At 44.0% G+C, this 18149-nt stretch overlaps 1 protein-coding gene across 6 annotated transcripts in view; it reads left to right on the forward strand.

Annotated features, from left to right (window-relative positions):
* The first annotated feature begins 236 nt into the window (after positions 1 to 236).
* MCM10 (minichromosome maintenance 10 replication initiation factor) overlaps positions 237 to 18149 on the forward strand; it is a 48519-nt gene continuing 30606 nt past the window's right edge. The window contains exons 1-6 of one of the 6 annotated variants that reach the window (XM_063781407.1): positions 237 to 344; positions 2884 to 2965; positions 9653 to 9994; positions 11108 to 11212; positions 11361 to 11498; positions 14250 to 14421. In XM_063781407.1, the coding sequence (XP_063637477.1) occupies positions 2959 to 2965; positions 9653 to 9994; positions 11108 to 11212; positions 11361 to 11498; positions 14250 to 14421 (764 nt within the window). In that variant the 5' untranslated portion in view covers positions 237 to 344; positions 2884 to 2958. Of the gene's footprint in view, positions 964 to 2883; positions 2966 to 9652; positions 9995 to 11107; positions 11213 to 11357; positions 11499 to 14249; positions 14422 to 18149 lie in introns of all 6 variants that reach the window. The other 5 variants (XM_063781405.1, XM_063781408.1, XM_009457956.5 and 2 more) reach the window with 5 other exon arrangements.

Here is an 18149-nt window from a genome sequence, read left to right on the forward strand (position 1 = left end):
GCTGACAAAGGAACAGTCGGTCCCAGAGCGTCAGGAGTTGAGGTGGGACCGCAGGGAAAATACTGGGTGGGACTACTTAAACTTCCCGGCACCAGGGGGCGCCAGACACTCTATTTTACCTAAAGGAGACTGGCTTCTGCCGACAGGAAGGTCCCTTGCCCCCAACAAAGAGGGCGTCCAATGACGTAAACTAATCCGATTGCTCTGCGCCAGGGCCGGGATTCGCTGTCGTAGCCAGTCAGTGCGGCCCCACAGCCGCGTGCGTCTGACGTCAAGGCAGGGGCGGGATCCGGTTGGAATTTTGGCGGGTTCGGCTGTGAACCAAGAAGGCGTCCCGGCATCGGGTGAGGAGCGCGGGCCCCGGGCGTGCGTGTGACCCTCGGGCGGCGGGGCCGGGGCCGCCTCGCACGTCTCTGCGCAGGTTGCAAGGGGTCCGAGGCTAGAGGCGCGGGGTCCCGGGAGCTCGGGTGGGCGCGATCTGGATTTGGCGGTAGCTTGGGACCGCTCGGGGCTGGCATGGCCGGGCCGGGGGCTGGGAGTTGCCGGCCGTCTACTAAGGAATCGGGTTCTTCCTTTTAAACGCAGCCTTTTAAGTGCTTGCCAAGTGCCTGCCGCCTGGGCTTTCTTTTATTCATTCATTCATTCATTCATTCATTGATTTCACGTATTCATGATTTGCCAATGATTATTGAACGCGGACGGTGTGCAGGGCTCGGATCACATTTCCGCTGCCTTCACGGAGCTTACAGTTTAAAGGCACGAGTAGGTAATAAACAAATGCACGACAGTGGACGACTCAGGGTGGTCCAGAAAGTCTCAGAAAGATGAGTAAGTGGAGACCGAAGGGCGAGAAGGACCTGGGGGGAGCTTTCTTCGACAGAGCCTGAGACCTCAAAGCAGCTTAGTGTGTTCCAGAAGGTGGAAGCGGGCTGGCCTGGCTGGAGCATCGTTTTGGGTGTCGGGGTGGGTAGAATTGGACGTGGTGGATTGTGGAAAATGTGAGGGAGTAGAAAGCTTGGAAAGAGAGAGAGAATATGAATCATTGCCTCGCAGGCTTTGTAGATTTTTTCTAAGGGCAATGGAAAATCATTAAAGAATTTCAATGAAGGGACCCCCATGATCTGATTTATGTTCCTAAAAGGTTACTAAGGAAAGGGAAGATTACCGTGGCTGTTGTATGCAGAACAGATTGCACGGGGACGAAGAGACCAACATAGAAAGCTAACACAGTCATTGGGTTAAAGGTTGACGGTGGCTTGGCCTAGGGTTCTGGCAGTGAAGTTGGAGAGAAGTGGCAGATCTGAGCAGTGTTTTGGAGATGAGACCACAGTACTTGTCAGTGGCCGTGGATTTGAGGGCGAGGGAGGGTGCACAGTTTCATTTTGGGGGAAGGCGAGGCCGGTTACAGACTTGAACAAGACAGTTTGCTCCTAACGCTCAGGAAGCTTACTGTCCAATAGGTTCCCCAGTAGATAGCACAGTGTGTGGCACATGAGGGATCCGCGGAAATGTTTGTTGAATGAATTTTTAAAAAGCGGCCAGGCGCGGTGGCTCACGCCTGGAATCCCAGCGCTTTGGGAGGCCAAGGCGGACGGATCACCAGGTCAGGAGGTCGAGACCATCCTGGCTAATACGGTGAAACCCCATCTCTACTAAAAATACAAAAAATTAGCCGGGCGTTGTGGCGGGCGCCTGTAGTCCCAGCTACTCGGGAGGCTGAGGCAGGAGAATGGCGTGAACCCGGGAGGCGGAGCTTGCAGTGAGCCAAGATCGCCCCATTGCACTCCAGCCTGGGTGACAGAGACTCCGTCTCAAAAAAAAAAAAAAAAAAAAAGCACCTTTGGGAGTCCAAGGCTGATGGATCACTTGATATCAGGAGTTCAAGACCAGCCTGGGCAACATGGCGAAACCCTGTCTCTACAAAAAACACAAAAATTAGCCGGGTGTGGTAGTGCACGTTTGTAATCCCAGCTACTTGGGAGGCTGGGGCAGGAGAATCACTGGAGCCTGGGAGGCGGAGGTTGTAGTGAGCCAATAGCACCAGTGCACTCAAGCCCCAGTGACAGAGCGAGATCCTGTCTAAAAAAAGAAAAGAAAGTACCATAATCACTGTAATTAGTTCCTTGACATTGAACTTGCCAAAGAGCACATGTAAGTTAAATAAGAGCCTAGAAAAATTTCTACTTTCTTACTTGCAGTTTAAAATATAATCTTAAATGAAAAGAGAAGTGCACAGAGTGATACAACTTTGTCTTAATTAGCTACGCTGTTTCTCTGTGCTTTGCTGACTAGTATTGAATCAAAATCGTGATTGTCACTAAGGCTGCAACTAAGTAGAATCATACAGTAAGCTGTCGTGGATAACGCACATGTCAGGTGTATTACCGCGAATAAAATGAAAGAATAGCCTAATTTAGATCAACCCCAATAATTTGTGTGTGTGTGTGTGTGTGTGTGTGTAATTTTTAAAAAAGACAAGGTCTTGCTATGTGACCAGGCTGGTCTCAAACTTCTGGCCTCAAGTGATGCGCCCACCTTAGCTTCCCAAAGTGCTGGTATTACAGGCGTTGAGCCACCGTACCTAGCCAACCCCAATAGTTCTTCCTCATAATTTATCTCATCCACGTAATCTAGTGTGATTTACAAACTGCTCTGCAGCTCAATAACTTTCTGTAACCTTAAAGACAAGTAAAAGTGAGCTGCTACATCCAAGGAAGGAGATGGCATTGGCGGTGTGGAGAGAGGAGGTGAGAAATGGTCAGATTCTGGATGAATTCTGAGGTTAGAACCCATAGGAGTGGTAGGATTCTGGGTTTGTTGGATGTGTGTTGTGAGAGAAAGAGAAGAATTGAAAGTGACATTTCTAATATTGCTTTCACACAGCCAAGATTCTACATTGCTCATCTGGGCATCTGAGCCTCCTTCGAAGTTTCCTGTCACAACTGTCCTCTTGACAGCATGGATGGTAAGACCTGGCAGTTTTCTGTTTCTCTGTTTCAAGGAAAACTAACCTTTTGTCCATGGACTTGTTATTTATTCTACCTGTAAAATGGTGAAAATGCTCCCCAGCCCTCAGGTATTGTCTTAGTGGTTCTGAAGCAATCTCACATCTCACAGAGGTCACTGAATGTTACTTGCTTTTATCAGGGGAGATTTCTTCTGGCAACAGAGATTGTCTTTCATAATTACAATAGCTGGTAGGTGTACAGTGGGCCAGGCACTGCTCCAAGATCCTTGTGGAAATTAACTGATTCAGTCCTCAGGCAAACGTATTTTATAGGCAGGAAAACAGGGATGTTTAGTAACTTGTCACAGTTCAAGCTGGCATAGCAGGGCTTTGAACCAGGCAGTCTGACTTCAGAGTTTACATTTGATAATGAAATCTGTTGAAGCGATATTAGTCTAGCTCTGACTTAAGTTTTTATTAATATCATCCTTTCTAATTTTGTTCATTTTGCAAGGATGTGTACAAAATGTTTACCTAGAAAAGAGATGTTGCACTAATTAGCGATCACCTAAAATGATTGTGCTGGGCCGGACGCAGTGGCTCACGCCTGTGATCTCAACACTTTGGGAGGCCAGGGTGGGAGGATTGCTTGAGCCCAAGAGTTCAAGACCAGCCTGGGCAATAGAGTGAGACCTCATTTCTATTTTTAAAGAATTAAAATGATTGTGCTGGTTGTGAAGAGATCTAGTTGCATAATTGAACTCATAATCTGAAACTGGGTTTTTAAAAAAAATTCAAACATATTACACTTTGCCCTTTAAAACAAAACTTGAAATTCCTCACACTGTGATGCACAGTGAACCCCCATTGTCCCTGAGAGATGTGTTTCCACACTCCCAGCAGATGCCTGAAACCCAGGATGGTACCAAACCCTAGGCATGCTGTGTTTTTTCCTGTACATACATACCTGTGATAAAGTATAATTTATGAATTAGGCACAGTGAGAGATGAACAACAATAATAAAATGGAACAATTATGACAATATACTGTAATAAAAGTTATGTGAATGTGGTCTCTCTCTAAAGTATCTATTGCACTCTCAAAATATCCATTGTACTGTCCTCAACCACAGTGACCATGGAAAATCAAAACCACAGAAAATAAACCCTCAGATAAGGGGTTATTCCTTATGTGAAACTCATTGCCTGATGCTATCATGGTAGTTTCCTGTTTCTTAAAATTGGCAAATTGCCTACAGGGCAGGTTATATAATACAAAGCATCACTTTTTGCTATCAGATTGACATGAAAATAAGAGGTGAATGGATACCTGTTCTCTAAGAAATCATAGTATCTATCTGGAAACAGTATAGGTCAAGAAAAAAGAAATCATAATGTTTAGGCTGGGTGCGGTGGCTCATGCCTGTATAATCCCAGCACTTTGGGAGGCCAAGGTGGGTGGATCACCTGAGGTCAGGAGTTCGAGGCCAGCCTGGCTAACATAGTGAAACCCCATTTCTACTAAAACTACAAAAATTAACCTGGTGTGGTGGCATGTGCCTGTAATCCCAGCTACTCAGGAGGCTGAGGCTGGAGGATCGCTTGAATCTGGGAGGCAGAGGTTGCATTGCATCGAGATCCCACTACTGCACCTCCAGCCTGGGTGACCGAGCAAGACTCCGCCTCGGGAAAAAAAAAAAAAAAGAGGAAAAAGAAATCATAATGTTTAGTAAGAAAATCTCATTTGATTGGCACGGGTTCACAATTTGGCCAGTGTAGAGGAAATCGGAAAGTGTATGGTACTTGGGATATACTGTTGAACAATGTTCCTGCTTATATTTTAGTGGAGGGAGCAAGATAACAAAATAATAAACGGGTAGTTAGTAGATGGGAGACACTGCTATGTCTTTGTATGCTGACAGGAGTGCTTCAGAGGAGAGGGAGAAACTGGGGATGCAGGAGCCAGAGAGGTGGTAATTGTAGAATGAAGTCTTTGAGAAGCTGAGAAGTGGGACCCAATGTAAGAATGTAAGTGGAAGAATTGGCTGTGAATAGCACTAGATACTTAGTCCCAGGAGGGAAAGCAGCGAGATACGTTCAGAGTTGGGAGTGAAGGATGAGGAAGTCTGATTGCATCTATTTTTTCTGTAAAATATAAGCCAAGGGCTGGGCGCTGTGGCTCACGCCTGTAATCCCAGCACGTTGAAAGGCCAAGGCAGGTGGATCACCTGAGGTCAGGAGTTTGAGACCAGCCTGACCAACATGGAGAAACCCCATCTCTACTAAAAATACAAAATTAGCCGGGCGTGGTGGCACATGCCTGTAATCCCAGCTACTCGGCAGGCTGAGGCAGGAGAATCACTTGAACCTGGGAGGTGAAGGTTGCAGTGAGCTGAGATCGTGCCATTGCACTCCAGCCTGGGCAACAAGAGCAAAACTCTGTCTCAAAAAAAAAAAAAATATATATATATATATAATCAGCTAAGAGTAAAGAGTGGGGAGTGGGCATAGGAGGTTTGAGGAGAGACAGTGTGAAGTGGTCAGAGCCTGGGAAAGCGAATGAATTGGGGAAGTGTGGGAATCTTTAAGCAGTGCTGAATGCTTGTTTGTTATGGGTGTGCAAAAATTTAAAGTTAGACTGAGGCAGGGTCTTGTTGATCACGCCTGTAGTCCCAGCACTTTAGGAGGCCAAGGCAGCAGCATCACTTGAGGCCAGGAGTTCAAGACCAGACTGGGCAACATGGCAAGACCCCATCTCTACAAAAAAATTTTTAATAAGCTGGGCGTGGTGGTATGCACCTCTAGTCCCTGCTGCTTGGGAGGCTAAGGCAAGAGGATCGCTTGAGTCCAGGAGTTTGAGGCTACAGTGAGCTAAGATTGCAACACTGCACTCCAGCCTGTGTGACCCTGTCTTGAAAAATAAATAAATAAATAAATAAACAAACAAAAAAGACCAGTCAGCATGGTAGCGAGTCTTTCTCCAGGACCATTCACCAGCCAGGGAGCTGAGTCTTTAGAAGGCAGTGAGTGATGATGGTGTTGAACATGGATCCACAGGGAGGGCATTAGGGGCAGGGGGTGATGGACAGGAAACACATTGTAGGTAGGCTGATGGGTTAGACATGTGGATGAAGCTGAAGAGCTGCTGGATGTGAATACTAGAGTGAGCGGGCTGAAAGGATGGGAGGTTGGATCACAGAGGGACGTTCAGAGGTCAGTTGTGCTTTGCTGTGATGAGTTGGAGTTACTATGGGAGTGGGTAGCTAAGATGGGGAGTGGATGAGAAACCCAGCGACCAAGATGTTGGCTGGATCATCCTTGCAGAGGTTGAAGTGCCCCAGGAGGGTGATAGCAGTAGAGATGGAGGGGAGGACCGGGGGGGCATGCATGATACACACATGATGATCAGCACATGACAGTGCCATGAGGGGTTCTTGATGCCAGCGTCTGGTGTCTTGAACTTCAGAGAGCTGTGATCTGGAAAAAGACTGAATCATTCCAAAGTGACAGTGATAAAGAAGACATCAGGAACCTGAAGTTGATCAAGTATTTATTGCATGCCTAATATGTGCCGAACACTATTCTAGACATTGCCATGTGAGGTGTGAACAATTAAACGCTTTCCATTCAAGAGGGTTCCAGGGGTAGCCAGATTTCTGTTGTAAGAGCCACTGGGGATCCGGGAAATGTGCTGATAGTAGATTTCACATCCCAGGGGTTTGAGAACAAAGAGGCTGGGAGATTGAGTCAGCGTAATACAGAGAAGACATGATTTTTGGTGGTGACTGAGGTAAACAGGGTTGTGAGGCACCATGGGATTAGCCCTGGTTCTCTTGTGAAGGGTTCAAAGTGAATGGTATGGGGTCCCCAGGCAGCATTTTCCACCTGTGGCCCCCAGTGGTGTGAGCCAGAGCCTCTTCCCGGGGTGTGCCCTCTTTGGCAGATGGGGAACAAGAGATGGTGGAGGCCTCTTTGCTTCCTTGCAGGCATGTGACATTCTCAGAGCACAGGGGGCTGCCTGGCCTCTTCTCTCTTGCACTGTGCAGTCTTGGAGTCTTCGTGGACTAAGCAACTCAAGCTAATCCTTATACAACCTCTGACTCTGAGCATTAGGCCCCATCATCAGATTCTAGGCCTGAAGTTTGGCTACTGGCTTTTTCCTTCTGGTAAGGGAGTGTAGAGTGGTGGAAAGGATATTGGTTTGCTGATCTAGAGATTCCTTATTAACCCAGCTCCTGAACTGATCTGTTTCTCCATGTGATCCTGAACAAGCCCCTCACCCTCTCATACTCTAGCCCCTGAATTTCAGACAGGGAGAGTAGGTCAGATATCCTTAATATTTTTCCATTGAATACCTCTGATTTTATAAACAAATAGTGCCCAAATAGGGGGGAAAAAAGAGCAAAGAAAATAGATAAATCAAGAAAGAAGAAATCCGATTGGCAAATAAACAAACAATTCTTAACCTCACCAGTAATCCAAGAAATGCAAATCAAAACAGTGAGATGACTTTTTAAATCGTCCATCAGATTGACAAAAAAAAATTTAAGTGACATATCAGATATTGATGAGGTGGTGGGGAGAAGTGGCCCTTGTGTACAGCTCTAGTGAGAGTGATACGGATGATAGCAATTATTTAGGGAGATAGTAAGGGCAACAGAGTCCTCAGCAGAATTTCCCTTTTAACAAAAAGCAGCCCCCAATAATTTCTAACAAAGGCCAGCCTGAAAAATCAAGCGGCAGACATAGAAAAGCAAGCTAGTAATTTGCACGGATGAATACCTGCAGCTGTGCCAATAGGAAAAGGCTCCCTGGGGGCCAGGCGTGTTCAACATGGCGGCCCCTTTTCTGTGTCAACCACGTGTACAGTAAAGAAACAGACAACATGGCGCTGACCAGGTAGAGAACCACCTATATAATAAAAGATTAGGGTGGGGCAGCCAGGTTTTCCACCCTATGCAAATGGCATACCTAGTCCAGCCAATCTTTTATGTCCTATGTAAATCAGACATTGCGTCTTCAAGCTCGTCTATGAAACCCCATGCATTTTGCCATGGAAGCGGCAACCTGTTTTTCTGGGACCTCTCTGCTGCTGAGAGCTCTTCTCTTTCTTTTGCCTATTAAATCTCTGCACTTAACCTCACTCCTTGTGTGTCAGCGTCCTTGATTTCCTTTGCATGAGACAACGAACCTCAGGTATTACCCCAGACGAACTATGCCATTTCAAGAGTGCATCCACTTTGAGAACAATTTGGCAGCATCTAGCAAAATTGGAAAACGTGGATACCCAGCAATCCAGCAATTCCATTTCTGATAGATATTCCCAAGAAACACATGTGCGAGAAGACGGATACACGATTACAGGGTATTTAGTAGTGGGGAAAAATTAGAAATAGCCCATATTGTCCTTTATTGGAAAATGGATTAATAAGGTGTGATACAGTCTTATTATAGGATACAATATAGCAACGAAGAGAAAGAAACTAGAACTATATGGGGTTTTTTGTTTGTTTTTGAGATGGAGTCTCGCCCTGTCACCCAGGCTGGAGTGCAGTGGTGCAATCTCGGCTCACTGCAACCTCCACCTCCCAGGTTCCATCAATTCTCCTGCCTCAGCCTCCTGAATAGCTGGGATTACAGGCACGGGCCATCACGCCCAGCTAATTTTTGTATTATTAGTAGAGACGGGGTTTCACTTTCTTGGCCAGGCTGGTCTAGAGCTCCTGATGTCAGGTGATCCTCCTGCCTTGGCCTCCCCAAGTGCTGGGATTACAGGCGTGAGCCACCACGCCTGGCTAGAACTATATGTTTTGATTTGGGTTAATCTTAGAAGCAATGTTGAATGAACCTGGAATGCAGAGTAATGCAGTGTGGAATATTTATGTAAATATTTTTAAAACCATCTAATATAGATTGACTATGACTGCCTATATATTTATGTAAAAGCATAAGAATGGACTGGAATGATGCCTCAAAATTATGAAAGTGTTTACAATGGGAAGTGGGGGCAGTGGTCAGGAGTTGGGATAAGATTTGGCATGACAGACTTCATCTGGAAGGTGTTATTTAATGTTAAAGGCAAGAAGCAAACAACAAAATGTTAATGATGGCTAATTCTGGGTGATGGGATCTTAGTATTTTTTATATGGTTTGTATCTTTTAAAAAAAAATCTCAAATAATTTAAAGGTCAGGAATTATATACATCTAAAGCCTAAATCTATGTTTGGTGTTTTAAAATTATTCCCTTGTTGGTTGAATTTCATGGAAGTCGGTATGCGGGAAGCTGTCTCATTGATTGGAGTAGAATGCTTGAGGACATTTGGCCCTGTGGCTGGCCCACTCTACTCACTAAGCAGTATTGGCTCCTTCTTAGCCCAGTGTCCCCTAAGAAGCACCTGGGGACAGGAAAGATGGAGACAAGGAGAACAAAGACCAGGCAAAATGGTGCATCTGTAGGGTTTTGTTTTTGTTTTTGTTTGTTTTTTTTTTTTTAGTTTCAGCTTTCATTTTAGATTCAGGCTTGTTACAAAGATGTATAGTGTGATGCTGAGGTTTGGAGTATGGTTGAACCCATCATCCAGGTAATGAGCATTGTACCCATTAGGTAGTTTCTCTTACCCCCATGGGGTCATTTAAATTGCCTAAAGTTGAATGTTTGGAATTAGCTGTGCTTATTCTCTGTCCTTTCTCTTCTTTTCACCTAGAGGAGGAAGACAATCTGTCTCTGCTGACCGCACTGCTGGAAGAAAATGAGTCAGCCTTGGATTGTAATTCAGAAGAAAGTAACTTCTTGACGCGGGAAAATGGCGAGCCCGACACATTTGATGAGCTCTTTGATGCCGACGGCGACGGTGAATCTTATACAGAAGAGGCTGATGATGGAGAAACAGGAGAGACCAGAGATGAAAAGGAAAATCTGGCCACTCTCTTTGGAGATATGGAGGACTTAACAGATGAAGAAGAAGTTCCCTCATCACAGTCAACTGAAAATAGGGTCCTCCCTGCTACTGCCCCCAGGAGAGAGAAAACGAATGAAGAGTTGCAAGGTGCCCTAACTACTTGCCTTCCTTATTTCTTTCGGATAAGTTGGATGAAGACCACCAATCTGATAGTTGTCATCAAAATAGCTGCTGATTCAAGGGTAGAGATAAATGACTTTGTAAAAAAAGAAAAAAAGAAAGAAAATTATATGAGTTGGTAGATGAAATGTTTGGGCCAGCATTTCAGCACAAACTATAGACTCTATCAGTGTCAGCCAGCTGCACTTGATCCTGTACGGAATGGCTCTGAAACTTTTCATGTTTCTTATGGAATAGTAGCACTTTGGGATGTATGTGGATGCGGAGCCAGAGACAAGGCTGCAAAGCTGCCACATATCTGTTTGAGCAGAGCATTCCTGAACAGAAGCTTTGACACATGTTCTTTTCTCATTCCTGGCATCTCATACATGTTTAAGCTATAGTAAAATTCAATGGTTAGCTGTTTCTTCTAATACAGAAGCCAGCATTTATTATATTAGTTATGATATCCAATTTATAAAGTAAATATAATTTTTTTTTTTTTCCGAGACAGATTCTTGCTGTGTCACCCAGCCTGGAGTACAGTGGTGCAATCTTGGCTCACTGTAGCCTCCACCTCCCAGGCTCAAGTGATCTTCCTGCCACAGCCCCCCTAGTAGCTGGAACCATAGGCATGCCCCACCATGCCCAGCTAATTTTTTTTATTTTTTTTATTTTTTGTAGATACAGGATCTCCCTATGTTGCCCATGCTGGTCTCGAACTCCTGGGCTCATGCATCCTCCTGCCTCAGCCTCCCAAAATGCTGTGATTACAGGCACGAGCCACCATGCCTGGCCTATAATTATTTCTCAACTCCTAAAAACTTGTTAACTGTGGATTTGTATTTGATATCTCTTAATAGTAAAGATTTATAACTAGTTTGACTATTGGGTGCTTCGTTTACTTTAAATAAAATATGTATTTCTCTAAGAGACCTCTTTGAAGTACAAAAGTTAATCATGAGCTTTGGGTATGTGACTATATTGTGGGTCTCAAGGTATTGGGGCAGGGAGTGGACAACAAAAATATTGCCCGCATTTTTGTCATGTAGAACGTTTTCTCCTGCCTGGTTCTTAAATTAACATATTTTCATTTTCTAGAGGAATTAAGGAATTTGCAAGAGCAAATGAAGGCCTTACAAGAGCAGCTAAAAGTAACAACAATTAAACAGACAGCAAGCCCAGCCCGTCTGCAAAAATCCCCTGGTAAGAAGACTTGTCATTCTGGCAATCGTGTGCATTTATTTTATTAGAAATTATCACATCATTTCTGCATCCAACTCCTGTCCAAACAGCCCTTTGAACCTCTTTCTGAATGGGTTTTTACTCACTTATTTTACTTTTGATTAAGTAGAGAAGTCTCCCCGGCCACCTCTTAAGGAGAGGAGAGTTCAGAGAATTCAGGAGTCAACATGCTTTTCTGCGGAGCTTGATGTCCCTGCGCTACCAAGAACCAAGCGGGTGGCCCGAACACCAAAGGCTTCACCTCCAGGTGTGGTACTTGCGGTCTCAGTATCTTGGCACTGTTGTATGTGTTTGTGTGTGGGGGGGTGTTCATGTGTGTGTGGGTGTCTGTGTCTTTTGGTCTGTCTTATGTCCCCATTGAGAAAGAAAGAAAGTTTCTTGGGAATGGAAGCCACATGATATATTTTGTGTTCTTCGTCTACATCTCAAAGTGCCTAGAAAATCCTTAGGGCCAAGGCACGAGGCAGGAAGACTGCTTGATCCTAGGAGTTTGAGACCAGGCTGGGTAGTATAGCAAGACCCTATCTCTACAGTAATAAAAAAATTAGCCAGGTGTGTTGCTTGCCTGTAGTCTCAGCTACCTGAGAGGCTAAGGTGGGAGGATCATTTGAGCTCAGGAGGTTGAGGCTAGAGTGAGCTGTCATCACACCACTGCACTCCATCCTGTTCCACAGAGTAAGACCCTGTCTGAGAAAAGGAAAATCCTTAGGTACAGAGTAGCTATTTACTAAGTACTTAATAGGTTGAATTTTTTTTTTTTTAGCTCTGTAGTCTCATAGTTTTACCCGGACTGTAGTAAGTAAAGCCACTGGTTAGGTTCTCATGCTTTAGACTTGTGAAGTTATTCCCTTAGAAAATGGTCAAGTTTTATTTGAAGCCAGGTCGTATCAAATCAAAAGGGCTGTTTTCTGGAAAAGACTTCTTTGCCACTAGTAGAGGATGGTATTCAAATACAGTCCTAGTTCAGCACACACATGTATATGCACAAAACAGCAGTGAAAAGGCTTTCTGCCCTATGTATTGCTTTTCTTGTATTGCCGGGAGACCTAAGACAAGATGGGCCTGATAAAACATGGGTTGGAGGACACAGCATTTTATTGGCTGCATGTGTTTGGAAAAGCCCCTTTGAATAGCATGGGTCTGTGCCACAGTCGTAGAGAACTACTTCTGCCTGAGTGTTCACATTAATCTGACAGCAAGTTATATATTCAGATATCCATTCAGGAGTAGCATCCATCCCCTCAGGACCTTTGGCATTACTAGGGTGTTGCATTAGGTAATGTCCAAAGTTTGGTTTTAAGGGGTGGGGAATGGGCCTGGCCTCTAGGTTCTAAAGTTCTAGGGTCACCCTGGCCCCCAGTGTGAGAGCAGTGATCCAAAGTCCCTTTGAGGGCAAACAACAATCTTATGAAAGAGAGAGTGATATTTTATTAAGGAAAACACCCAAGCATCTGACTTTCAGGAGAATTATCAAACACTTCTAAAATATGAAAAGTAACTCCATCAGGGATATTTAATGAAGCAATAGTGAATAGAATACCAGACCCCTAACTTTCCTTGGTCCCACAAATAAAATAGAATGGAATGAAATGAAACAAGAAAGAAGAAAAGGGGAGCTAGTTTTGGATTTTTTTTTTTTTTTTTTTTTTTGAGACAGAGTCTCACTCTGTCACCCAGGTTGGAGTGCAGTGGGATGATCTGGGCTCACTGCAACCTCCACCTTCTGGGTTCAAGTGATTCTCCTGCCTCAGCCTCCGGAGTAGCACGCCCCACCATGCCCAGCTAATGTTGTATTTTTAGTAGAGACAGGGTTTCATCATGATGGGCCAGGCTGATCTTGAACTCTTGACCTGTAGTGATCTGCCCACTTCAGCCACCCAAAGTGCTGGGATTACAGGTTCTTAAAGTAGAATTTGAACTGTACATAAATCTCCACTAATTACTCATTCTGAAGGAGGTCTTGTCCTCCCTTTGATAATCTGCGCCAGTGCTCTGTATCTTGATGAATATTCAGTAAACATCATTGCATAGAGAATCAGTATTATAGAGCGGCACTATCTAGTACAGTAGCCACTAGCCACCTGTGGACATTTAAGTTAAAATTAGATTAAATTTAGTTAGAAATGTATTTCCTTAAAAGCACAGGGTCACATTTAAGTGACTGATGATCACATGTGTCTGGTAGCTAGCACCATATTGGACAGCACCAATGTACAACATTATTATCATCAGAGAAAGTTCTATTGGACTGTAAGTCCAAGAAATGGTCTTGTGGGGCATGCTTTGTTCCCAAGATTTGATTATTGCATGTGTTGCTTTAAAAAAGGAACAATCCTGGCTGGGGGCGGTGGTTCATGCCTGTAATCCCACACTTTAGGAGGCTGAGGCAGGCGGATCACCTGAGGTCGGGAGTTCGAGACCAGCCTGACCAACATGGAGAAACCCCATCCCTACTAAAAATACAAAATTAGCCGGACGTGGTGGCGCATGCCTGTAATCTCAGCTACTTGGGAGGCTGAGGCAGGAGAATCGCTTGAACCCTGGAGGCGGAGGTTGTGGTGAGCTGAGACCGCACCACTGCACTCTGGGCAACAAGAGTGAAACTCCATCTCAAAAAAAAAAAGGAACAGTTCAGACTGTGTGTGTGTGCAATGTCTCACACCTGTAATCCCAGCACTTTGGGAGGCCTAGGTGGGTGGATTGCTTGGGCTCAGGGGTTTGAGACCAGCCTGGGCAACATGGCAAAACCCGTCTCTACAAAAAATACAAAAATTAGCCGAGCATGGTGGCACATACCTGTGTTCCCAGCTACTCAGAAATCGCTTAAACCCAGGAGATGGAGGTTGCAGTGATCTCAGATTACGCCACCACTGCACTCCTGCCTGGGTGACACAGTGAGTCCCTATCTCAAAGGAACAAATCTGTAAAAACAAATTTCCAAATTCCGTTTGTGATTATCAGTGTGGTTGCCTTTTCATTAATTGTGTTAATTTTCTAGAGCCCAAAAGCTCATCTTCAAGGATGACAAGTGCACCCTCCCAACCCCTACAGACGATTTCTCGGAACAAACCTAGTGGGATAACTAGAGGTCAAATTGTGGGGACCCCAGGAAGCTCTGGGGAAACGACTCAACCCATCTGTGTGGAAGCCTTCTCCGGCCTGCGGCTCAGGTCAGTAGCTATACCGTCTATTCATGTGTGCCACTGCATAGCTTTTTGTGCCTCTCGGAGTCCTTTAGAAGTAGTGTGTTTATACATCAGGATCCACAAAACACCAGCAGCTCTTGAACTGGACAAAACACCACTGGAAGACTAGCAGTAGCCCTAGGTTTGACTAAGTACAGTTGCATATAAAATGTTTAAGAAAGACTTTTTCTTGTGTATGTAATCAACAAAGAATATGTATCTATAAAAAGAAATGGACAAATGGTAGTATATTTAATCAGAAATTGACAGATGGAAATAGTAGATTTAAAAAATTTTTCTCCATCTCTATTGAGGTATAATTTAGACTTTTTAAATACACAGACAGTTTAACCAGGATAATATTTATGCAATTAAGCAGTTACTGGATTGCTTTGGCTCTTCTGGGTCTTTTGCGGTTCTGTATAAATTTAGGATCATTTTTTCTATTTCTATTGATTCTTGTAGTTGATGTTAAGAAAAATAGCTATGCTGTTTTTCTTTCTAATAGCCTTTTTAAGGCAAATTTATATTCTTTGCATCTGTTATAGGGATACATTTAAGATAGCCTGTTATAATAGGAATATATTCCAAGCTCAATTCAATTAAAAGCTATATTCAAATCTTGGACTTTTTTTTAAACTTTATTTTAATTTTTTTAATTATCTATACTCTGTATCACTACTCCATTGCATCTCCATCATTACATCTGGATAATCCCAGGGCAGAACAGTACTCCTTACTGTGAGACTGGATTGCTTTCAGCACAGTCCATTTGAGGAACCAAGTGAAACCCTCTAAAACTCTGAAACCTTGTCAGTGTAAATATCAGCCAACAACTAAAACTGCTAAGCTTTTAAAGTATATATTATTAGCAGAGGAGAACAAGTGTTGCCAACATACAATAAAAGTGTATTATAAGGCTGGGCGTGGTAGCTCACACTTGCTATCCCAACACTTTGGGAGGCCGAGGCAGGAGGATTGCTTGAAGTCAGGAGCTCGAGACTAGCCAGGGTAACATAGTGAGACCTCATCTCTACAAAAAGTGAATTAGCTGGACACAGTGGTGTGCACCTGTAGTCCTAGCTACTTGGGGGTGCTGAGGCAGGAAGTTCGCTTGAGCCCAGGAGTTCAAGACTGCAGTGAGCTATGATCATACCACTGCACTCCAGCCTGGGCAACAGAACAAGACCGTTTCCACAAACAAAAAAGAAGTGTTTTGTAAAGACTTGGTATTCTCCAAAACTGAAGAATGTATTTATATCTTAATTACATCTGAGACAGACTCTAAGAAAGAGAATACAGCAGTAGAAGCTGTGGTTCTCATTGAGGGGGCTGCAGGCTTCCTTCTCAAGGTAGAGAATTGCCCCCACCTGAGATGCTACTGCCTGCCCCAGCCACGGCCCACTTGAAGCTCCCTATGGGTAATGAACCATGTTGCTGCTGGTGGGCATTTATCGCACATGTGAATCGGAATTGAGATAGAAGAGACAAACTACTCAGCAAAAGCTTCTGAGTGGCTTTTAAATTTAAGGGATCACAGAATTGTTTGGGTCTCTTTGTCATTGTTAAATGTGAACCTCAGGCCCTAAAAATACTCTAAAGGACATAGTCATAGAAATTCCCTGACACAGGTCGAGGGTCCCTTATCCAAAATGCTTGGGACCAGAACTGTTTTGGATTTTGGATTCTGGAATATTTACATTAAATAGACTTGCTGGTTAAGCATCCCAAATCTGAAAATCCCAAATCTGAAATGCTGCAGTATTTCCTTTGAGTGTCATGTTTGTGCTCAGAAAGTTTTAGATTTTGGAGCTTTTTTTTTTTTTTTATCTATTAACTCGTTACGGAAAAAACCCTGGGCTGTATAGAAGAACCTTTCCCTAGCTGGGCATGGTGGCTTACACCTGTAATCCCAGCACTTAGGGAGGCTGAGGGTGGCAGACTGCTTGAGCTCAGGAGTTTGAGACCAGCGTGGGCAACAAGGCAAAACCCCATCTCTACAGAAACAAAATTTAGCCCGGTGTGGTGACATGCGCCTCTAGTTCCAGCTGCTTGGTAGGCTGAGTGGGGAGGTCAAGGCTGCAGTGGGGCAAGATTGTACCACTGCGCTCCATCCTGGACAACAGAGCAAGACCCTATCTCAAAAAAAAAAAAAAGTTTCCTCAGAACTGGGAAGGATCCAAAAGCCAAAGAATGACTCAGACTTATATGTAAGGTACCCCTGGATGGCAGCAAGATTGTTTGGGAGATCTGCTTATTTGTCTATTTTTGCTTTGGTTACCTGTGCTTTCGTGTTACTACTCAACAAATCTTAGCCAAGACCAATGTCCTAGAGAGTTTCCCCAATGTTTTCTTTTAGTAATCTCATAGTTTTGGGTCTTAGATTTAAGTCTTTAATCTTTTTTTTGAGACAGTCTTGCTCTGTTCCCTGGCTGGAGTACAGTATCGTGATCTCAGCTCACTGCAACCTCTGCCTCCCGAGTTCAAGTGATTCTCTTGCCTCAGCCTCCCAAGTAGCTCAGACTACAAGCACGCACCACAGTGCCTGGCTAATTTTTGTATTTTTAGTAGAAACCGCCATGCTGGCCAGGCTGGTCTCAAACTCCTGACCTCAGGTGATCCACCTGCCTCGGCCTTCCAAAGTGCTGGGATTACAGGCGTGAGCCACAGTGCCCAGCCTCTTGAATACATTTTGAGTTGATTTTTGTATATGGTGAGAGATAGGGATCTAGTTTCATTCTCCTGCATATGGATATCCAGTTTTCCCTGCACCATTTGTTGAAGAGACTGTCCTTTCCCCAATGTATGTTCTTTGCACCTTTGTTGAAAATGAGTTCATTGCAGATTTATGGATTCGTTTCTGGTTTCTCTATGCCAGTACCATGCTGTTTTGGTTACTATAGCTTTCGTATAATTTGAAGTCAGGTAATGTGATTCCTCCAGTTTTGTTCTTTTTGCTCGGGATTGCTCTGGCTATTTTGGGTCTTTTGTGATTCCATATACCTTTAGGGTTGTTTTTTCTGTTTCTGTGAAGACTGTCATTGGTACTTTGATGGAGATTGCATTGACGCTCTAGATTGCTTTGGATAGTATGGACAGTTGAACAACATTGATTCTTTCAATCCATCAACATAGGCTATTTTTCCATATTTGGCATCCTCTTTAATTTCTTGCATCAATGTTTTTTAGTTTTTATTGTAGAGATCTTTCACTTCTTTGGTTAAGTGTATTCCTAGGTGTTTTATTTGGAGCAGTTGTAAACGGGATTACTTTCTTGATTTCTTTTTCAGATTGTTCGTTGTTGGCATCTAGAAATGCTACTGATTTTTGAATATTGATTTTGTATCCTGCAACTTTATTGAATTTGTTTATCAGTGCTAATAGTTTTTTGGTGGAGTCTTCAGGTTTTTCCAAATATAAGATCATTATCATCTGCAAACAGGGATAATTTGACTTTTTCTTTTCCAATTTGGATGCCCTTTATTTCTTTCTCATCTGATTGCTGTAGCTAGGACTTCCCTAAGCTGTTTGCCTACTGTGTATGTGTGATGAGGCTGTTTTCTTGGTGTGTTCCCAGATATGCTCCAGAATGGTTGGGTTCTTAGGGACATCTGCTCCTTGGCTGGGCACCATGGCTATGGCCCCCTACCTGGCCTTCAGGGTTCAGGCAGCTGACATACACCCTTAAGTAACTTGGGGTGGGGGGAACCTAT

This window comes from Pan troglodytes, chromosome 8 (genome assembly GCF_028858775.2).
Source record: "Pan troglodytes isolate AG18354 chromosome 8, NHGRI_mPanTro3-v2.0_pri, whole genome shotgun sequence".
NCBI lineage: Eukaryota > Metazoa > Chordata > Mammalia > Primates > Hominidae > Pan > Pan troglodytes.